This window comes from Lotus japonicus, chromosome 6 (assembly GCF_012489685.1).
Source record: "Lotus japonicus ecotype B-129 chromosome 6, LjGifu_v1.2".
Lineage (NCBI taxonomy): Eukaryota > Viridiplantae > Streptophyta > Magnoliopsida > Fabales > Fabaceae > Lotus > Lotus japonicus.
Genome location: NC_080046.1, coordinates 49204023 through 49212670, shown reverse-complemented (window position 1 = coordinate 49212670; position 8648 = coordinate 49204023). Strand labels below are relative to the sequence as shown.

The 8648-nt window shown below is 31.7% G+C and overlaps 1 protein-coding gene across 5 annotated transcripts; it reads right to left on the bottom strand.

Moving 5' to 3' along the window:
• Nucleotides 1-263: 263 nt before the first annotated feature.
• On the bottom strand, nucleotides 264-5941 carry LOC130721866 (uncharacterized). Of its 5 annotated transcripts, none has more exons than XR_009013676.1 (13): nucleotides 5750-5941; nucleotides 5288-5438; nucleotides 5126-5203; nucleotides 4875-4990; nucleotides 4519-4572; nucleotides 3130-3217; nucleotides 2902-2994; nucleotides 2315-2355; nucleotides 1744-1797; nucleotides 1490-1653; nucleotides 1065-1134; nucleotides 603-871; nucleotides 264-512 (listed from the first exon to the last, which is right to left on the bottom strand). XR_009013676.1 is itself a non-coding variant. In XM_057572450.1 (13 exons), exons 1-12 carry the CDS (start codon nucleotides 5843-5845, stop codon nucleotides 746-748), a joined length of 1131 nt encoding a protein of 376 aa, XP_057428433.1. In that variant the 5' UTR covers nucleotides 5846-5941; the 3' UTR covers nucleotides 265-525; nucleotides 712-745. The 5 variants fall into 5 exon arrangements, 2 of the variants coding, with proteins under 2 accessions (XP_057428433.1, XP_057428432.1); XR_009013674.1 differs by having other exon boundaries at nucleotides 265-525; nucleotides 653-871; XR_009013675.1 differs by having other exon boundaries at nucleotides 265-512; nucleotides 653-871.
• Nucleotides 5942-8648: the final 2707 nt, after the last annotated feature.

Genomic DNA, 8648 nt, shown 5'->3' with positions numbered 1-8648 from the left:
GGAAAACCAAGTTGAGCACTACTAGGGAGGGTATCTGCTGTTGCTTTACTGGTTTGGTTTCTTAGCATAAGGTGCTAAAACTTGGATTACTGGCATATTAGTTGGATGGTTAGATTTTGAGTCATTAAAAAAACTGACATGTAAGCATCTTAAATGTAAATGCTTTGTTTCTTGTATGAATTCATAAAATTATTAGTTTGTTCATTGTAAATGTAAATGCTTCGATAACTGGCATAAGGATGATAAGTAATAGGAACTGATAGAACATCATGATTCACTTAAACACCATCTATATTTCATCCAGAAATAGTTCTTTTATTAAATTCAATCAATCCCTCATGATTCTTTTATTTTTTGTACGAACCTAACAAAATACAGAAATACATTTCCCACATAACAGACACTATAATATCTTTGAGGTGGAAATGATGTGTCTAAAGTAATCTAGTAATATTCAACATCCCTCTGAAGCCAGCAGCTAAGCTCCACTATCCACTTGAAAAATATGCAGGCTGCATAACCAAACTATCATTTACTGATCATCAATAAATTCAAAATCGTGGCAGTATAACACTAATTAAAGTTAAAATTTAAAATCATACCCATAGGATTAAATTGACAGCCATATAGATATCAAATTAAAAATGGGTACCATGCATGAGGACCAAGAATATATTATCAGCAAGATTCCAGGGTGTGTAGCAACTGTACCACATTCTTTAAATTCAAGACAGAAACTTTCCACTCATGGAAATAAATCCTGAACATCCACAATATCAGCAAGGACACCAGCTGCAGTAGTGTCATTTCCAGCTCCAGCACCTTGAATAACCAGCGGTTGATCACTATAGCATCGAGTGTATATTTCCAACTGCCATTTGCATCAACATACAAAATGATCAAGTTTTTTAAGTTACTGCTTAGGAGAGCAGAACGTTTCCAATAGAGCAAATGCTTAAGAAACACAGGATGGAAGCAGATTGTACCCATGCCTCTAAAATGGAAAATAATCCTAATAAAAAATACACAATGAATGACGATGGAAAGAAAATAAAGAAGCTTACCACATTATCACTTCCCCTTAGTCTTCCGAGGGGAGAATTCTTTGGAAGCTCTTGAACACCAACTTCACACCTTTGTAGAGGAAAACATTTACAATTAGTGTAAAAGGAGTCACACTATTGCATGCTAAAAAGAGCAATGCAGTTCTATAAAGCTCTCGCCATGGCAAAGTCGCACAACAATTTTAAATTTTAGAACATTACAAAATTATATACAACAAGATTGAACTGAAAATGAAAGAGGAGAAAACCATGTTTGAAAATGTGTAACACCATTGCTTGATTGAACAACAATTTTAAATTTGAAAACATTACAAAATCATATACAAAAAGATTGAACTGAAAATGGAAGAGGAGAAAACCATGTTTGAAAAGGTGTAACACCAATGCTTGATTGAACACAAAAAAAAGGAGGGAAAAGAAGATACCTTGGGCCCTCAATCACACAGACATAGCGCAGCACATTTCCATTTGAAGCTGCCTTCTCAACTCTCTCTTGAATATCTTTATCAAGCAACAAGAGTCCATGGCCCAGGAAGTCTTCAACAGTCATTACATCAGGGCCCATTTCTTTGGGATACAAGCTCTCAATCTGTGAAATGCATACGAAATTATTAACATACCACAGGGAAATATAGAAAAGGTGGGAACCGGGAATTAGAATTGATAAAACTGTGAAAACCTGAATGTTATCCAAACTAATCTGACGACCAAGTATTCGAGCAAGAATTAAAGCCTGTTTCATTATTGACCCAAAAAGCAGAAAGTTAGTATCAGCACATTTTAAGTTACTATTCATGATAATGCACAGCTAACTTCATTCCAAATAGTGTTGAAGGTTCTAGGACCAAATATGGTCAGCTTAAATGTCGATAAACTCAAATCATAACAACTTCAGAAATGAAACTCATACATGGCTAGCCACACACAGTCTATGTGCTATAACTTCTTTCAGTAGCAAGAGACCTTCTTCACAACCAAACTCACCATATGGACACGCATGGATTTTGCTAACATGGGTCGACTAAACAGATTTCTGTCTACAGGAGTAAATTGATACTCATCATAACACATGGCCATCATTCAAGTTAATGTTTCAGAAATGTATAGTGTGTAAACTTGTTAAAGCCCCATCAGGCCAGAAAAACATTTTTCTGTTGATTGCAAGATATTCTGAGCTTTTTAGCTTTTTAGATAGAGCAGAAACAGCTACAAAATTATACATCACAGAAGAAAAACAAACCACATTGAACCTTTCTTGCGACATCCATCCCACCAAGGTCATCACGTGGATCTGCAATATGATAGCATGTATAAGTAACCCACATGGTTAAAGGTAAACTATATTTAATCCACATGCATAAAGGTAAATTTTCACAAACTATTGGTATAACAATTAGCAAACAGTGCCTAAGAGGCAATTAGTAAATACAAGATTAATCAGTTCAATAGCACACCTAAGTATCAATTTCATGATGTTAATAGCTTGTTCAAGGAGAAAGAGTTTAAAGGAAAAATATATCTTGCTCACTTAAAAATACAGGATTTAGGTATGGATGAACACTCTAAATAAAATCTAGATTGATATGGTGTCCTGACTCCTGATATGGTGTGAATGGAGCTTATTGAAGGGCACGTAAGTTTGTTCCAATGAGAGAACAATTCTTCTAAGAACTAATGCTTAGAATTATCGTAGCTCCACAGAACAGATATTTACATGTGATACTGGAATGGAAAAACTAAAAAAGTACACTTAAATGTCAAGTTTCCCCATAGTAATCATACAGATCAATAGGCTTCATATATCAATAATGCAAATTCAAATGCAGCCGTCACTAACCCGGTTCAGTGTACCCCAGACTTTTAGCAGCTCTAACAACTTGGCTCAGTGGCTTTCCATCTTCAACTTCACTCATTACGTATCCCAAAGTCCCTAGTAAGAGTATGCAGCATAAAACATCAATACAAATACCTTGCATACAAACTCCCTACTAAAAATGCTGTGATCAAGTACCAAATAATAGTATCTAAAAAAATTAATCATACAGAGAAGAAAAGGAGATTATACCACTCAAACTCCCAATAATGCGATGAACAGGATCACCAGAAGAGATTATGCGATTTACGGATGCTATCGCAGGAAGACCAGCACCTACCTTTAAAAACATTACAACCAGATCAGACATGTCTCCTTGATCCATTGATATTTCAATATTCCCATGATGTCATACAAGAATTTGATATGCACATTTTCCTATCTGAATTCCAGACCGATTCCTTGGGAATCTAACAAATAAACAAGGTCCATTCAAAACACATTTCAACATCACGATGGGTTCATGAACTTAATTACATAACAAGCAAGTATACAATTGCCTGATTCTGAGGAATAGTTTATATAAGCACACATACATCATTCTTTAACAAAAAAGAGTGCCAGAAACTAAGAGAGTAAGTTTTTCCATTAACAGAATATCTTAATCCCATTTACAATTCACAAGAATGATGGTGTCATGATTTTGCTTCTAACTGTTCAATGTCCATTTCTTCATATCCTCTTTGAATATTAGTTCCAAAGACACCAAATATTCCCTTGATAGAAAGTCATTAATTCCAATAATTTTGTCATTTCAAAACCAATTAGGCGGTCTAAGGAGACTATATACAATTTGGAACAATAGTTTTTGAACAGCTTATAATAAAAATCTACAGGTTGCTCATCAGAAATTACTGCAGTCCAGAGTCCAGTAGCAAGCAATAAAAAAACTACCATCATAAACAACTTCTTCCAAAACTCGAAAACAGAGTAATCAGACCAACAGGTTGCAGAAACAAGCATGTACAATGACTTAAGAAGATGCATTACAGCCATATAAATTTATAGAAACACGTTTTTGTTTTTAAGAAGAACATAATAAAATTAGAATATACATCCTAAAACACTAAAAAGAAAGAAAATAAGATCATATAATTCTAAGTTTCTTACGTTGAAAGTTAAATGAAAATTCATACATTAGGTCCTTTTTTCTTCAGATATGAATTTCGAATTTCCCATATATTTATATATTCATAATCAGAATCACAATGATAAGTCATGCAAAAACCTCATATTCTAGAGGAGTTGAATACTGTTTGCACACAAGACCACATAGCTTCAAATTTTCCTTTAGATTTCATTTTCCTTGTTTATTAAGGTAAAAGTTTCTTAAAGAATATTAGCAAAGCAACTGCTCGCACATTATGCATCCATACAAGACATCTAGAACTTGTACAGGCTCAACCTTGGTTACTGTGAGATTAGAGCTAAAGACAGAAGCATAACTAATCAAAGACCTTCCAGCTTATATTTATTCAACTTAGTTGCAAATCCATACTGTTTACATACACTGCATTGCAATTTGCTATAACATGCTGATACAGTGATGCTCTAGTTGAGACAAGAAATAACATCACTTACAGTTGACTCATGCCGGATACGACGCGGATGCGTGAAAAGTTTTTCAAAATCCTCCTGTTCCATATAAGAGTTATTATTAAGATGAGCCAAGCACAAGTATTGAACAAACAAACAAAGTGAAGGGGATAGACTAAAACCATAGGTTTAACATGACAGAATAATCATAGGTAACCTAAACTTTTTAACATGTGATATTTCATACTTCCTTTTGATTTATTGTCAAACTATAATTGACATCGCCACAATCAAATCACATGACCATTTTATGTATCAAATTTCTCAAAGCTTCTAAAATGTAAGATTATGTATCTCCTACTTTCCATTTTAATAATTATTATTGAACACATAAATCTTACCATTGTAGATGTAAGTGGCTTCTTATTTGCCATAACAACACAACAACCCATATCAACCCCTTGTTTTAACACCGCAATAGTGTCAGAGCTAGCAGAGCAATCTACTAAGACCAAACCTACAAAACAAAAAAGATTCAGGGTAGCATCCGTCTTAGTGATTGGATGCATGAAAATGTATTCTTATTTTGGATATTCTTTGAAATCACTCACAGTAAGCAGGTAAAGTGTGACATAATAAAATTTCATCATACCTGTCCTTTTACCTAGTTGAGATGCAATCTCTAAAATCTTTCCTTGTGATTCCGGATGCACAAATACCCGGCATTCTCCTTTAAATAACAACAAAAAAGTAAGCATAAAAAGCATACAAATATTCATATCACCACCAAGACAATGTAAGCATGGATATATACCAAAATGACTAAGTTTTGATAGCGATTCTCCACCGCGCTTGACCTGGCAAAGTTCTAGCAAGAAGCTGTCATCCAACCCCTTATTCAACAAATCCTCCACAACCACCAGAGATTTACTATCAGCAACTCCCACAACTCTCAAGCAGAGACCCTGCCACCAAAAATACACAAATAAATAAATAAAAAACACCAATCAACTAAGCTGTCAAAATTTTTTGAACACATTTTCCATCAATCAATAGCAACATGAATTTAAGGTAGAAAATAAAACCCAAAAGAACAACACCCAGAAGAAAAATAATGTTAATTGGACAAATGGGTTGTCAATATCCATCATAAAGTTTTCATTTTCAAAATAAAGGAAGGATTTTGATGCAAGTGACGATGGGAAGCAGAAAAAGGGAAATTGAAGTAGAATCTGAAACAGAAGAATCTATAACTGTGAATTGAAAGGGATGTTACCTGAGTAGAGTGAAGAGAGCGGCATGAGACAATGTGTTGGAGAAGGTGACAACCAACACCTCCACAACCGATGAGAATCAGAGGAATAGTCTTCATTTTCTGAATGAGTTCTTCAATTTTAGGGTTTTTGAGTAACAATGTGAGCAGTGAGTGTGACTGAAATGTGAAACTTGATCAACTCCTTTGCAGCATGTTCATAAAATTATATACAATGCTCTTTTTCTTAATAAATAATCTCACTTTTTTCATGTCAAGTATTTTACTATTTTATCATTTTTTCTGTATTATTGTCTCACCCAAATATTATGACTTAAATTTATAGTGTGTTTAGTTTGCAGCCCAACGACCCTAGAAGAAGGTTAGCGCTGTAACAAATGGTCGAAATCCTTCATGGGCCCGTTTGATAAACAGGATAAACATATAAAATATGATAGTGTAATCATATCATGTGTTGATCTGTTATTTGTTCGGTCAGCATGATAAAATAACGCAATATTATCCCTTATCATATCATGTCTATCATGCGGAAAAGTTATCTTGAAATGGGAGTTAGGATAGAAGTATCCTAATAGGATAAAATAACAATTTATATTCGTGTTTAATACCTTAACTCCAAATTCAATTATTTCAATATTTATATTATATATAATTTATAATAATATTAGTTAATAAATGTAAAAATATTAATTTTAGTAGTATACTAATTTTATTATTTATCAATTACGAGTTGTTATTGCCAAGTTAAAATGATGTAGTTAAAAAAACAAAAACAAAAACTAATAAATTTATTTAAAAATTGATCTAATTTATTAATGGTGAAAATTTTAATTTTTTTTTCTTGAAATGAATTCAAATATATTGAAACTAAGCTGGCACAGAGGCCAAAATGTCAGAACGAACAAAAGCATCTAGACTCGGCGGTCCCTCCTCTACTACTTACTTAACATTGTTTTTCATTTATATTATAATAAAATAAATAAAATTATTATTCAATAATTGTGAAATAGACTACTCACTTATAAATATTAATTTATTACTAGTAAATATAGACTAATTTTATATTATTAGCTGCTATTATTTAAAATTATTTCTCTCCTTATATAATAATATATAATTTAAATATAATGTACTTTTGAAAAATAAATTTTGTATTTATATTTATTAAATTTGATTATTTTTTATCATTTTTAACTACTAAGTTAAAACCAATTAGTTAAATATATCGTTTTTATTTTTAATTAAGATAGGCTCCTTCGAGAAAAAAATTCAAATAAACTAATTAAATTTTAGTTAATTTTAAAACATAGGCTCATTTATAAATATATAAAAATAATAATTTTTATACAAAAATCACTTTTTAAAAAATTTCATTTAGAAAATTGATTTTTTAAAAAATATTATGTATATTTTATTGGGCTTGGAATTAATTAAAATTGATTTTTTTAAAAATATTATGTATATTATGTATATTTTTTATAAAGAAAAGATTTATATATTTTTCTCTATTTATATTATATCCTATCATTATTCTGTCCACCTCAAACATAAGATATGATAAGAGTCTATCATACTCTTATCATATTTTTCCTTTATCCAACTCTCTATCTTATTATGTTCTTATCCTATCCTGTGAGGATCACCAAACGGATCCTAAATAATAAAAGATTATCCAATAAATTGTTTCCATTTTTTCTACTAAGTACTCAACTTCAACACTAACCCCAACCGTTCAGCTACTTCAACGTACGATTAGTACCCCTACCTCTATCCTGTTTTCCAGATCAGCGCTAGCTTGTATGGTAAGTTGGTAACTATTTCTTTTTTTGAAAAACGTGATATATGCACGAACTATATCAGGAAATTGTGATAACTAATTTTGACGTAGCTTGTTGTGGATTAATCAAAATGTGATTAAATCAGTAGCTTGAGTATACGTTTATAGAAGTAAAATTTCAAAGATTTTTCTTTAAAGGAAAATTTCAAAGATAATGGAAATCTATTTATTTTTCAATAAAATCAACAAGGCAAAACCATGACAAAGAAATTAGTCATCGTCGCGGGCTCGGATTAATTAGGAAATTTCATGCTTGACAATATGTTAATTTTAGCCAGAAATACGAATCCTTATCAAGTAATTAAGAACAATTTTATCCTAATTTCTAAGTAATTTCCATATCCACACGTAGATTAGACTTGGCAGCGGCGGACCTTCATGGGGACATAAGGGAGCTGCAGCTCCCCCACCATTTTCAGAAAACACTAAAGTATTAGTAAGATATATACAATTGTGTTGAAGCAAATTAAGAGATTACATTTAGTAAATAATAATAATAAAATACTCCAAAGTAATCACTCTTACTCTTATACTAGCTACCTATTCACACTCACATGTTTCAATTACTTTTTCGTGCAACCTATGTACCTCTAAACTTAAAGCATTGTCTTTTTATCTTATTTATCTTTTTATAGTTAGTAAAAATCTTATTTATCCTTTTATAAAAATTGTTCTTGTTAATTAAAAGTCAAATTGTAATCTATATTTTTTATTTTTTATATGAGAGGGTAAAAAATGAAAGATAAGTGATAAATGTACGTGATATATGATATAAGGTGAAATGAAAGATAAGTTATATCGTTTTTTTATAGGCAAATGTTAGTTGTTAGAAATGTTAGTAAATTAATCATTCCTCCGGGTTCGAACCCGGGACCCTTCACCTCACCCAACCCTTATGTCCCTAACTCTTACTATTTGAACTATCCTTCGGGGATAAGATAAGTTATATCGTATATCACATCTATTATTTTTTTCTCTTCTCTTCTTTCTTATTGCGAGTGTTAGTTGGATGTTTTTTAAATTATCATGGTAAACTTTTATTTTTCCAAATCAAGTTTTACATGA

Bases quoted from the DNA above. Each gene is read 5' to 3' on its own strand.
- LOC130721866 (XM_057572450.1), bottom strand. From the start codon at position 5,845: ATGAAGACTATTCCTCTGATTCTCATCGGTTGTGGAGGTGTTGGTTGT. The intron at 4,573-4,874 runs GTAAGATTTATG...TATATGGAACAG, and splicing joins AGCCACTTACATCTACAATG to GAGGATTTTGAAAAACTTTT. The intron at 1,798-2,314 runs GTTCAATGTGGT...ATAATGAAACAG, and splicing joins GGATGGATGTCGCAAGAAAG to GCTTTAATTCTTGCTCGAAT.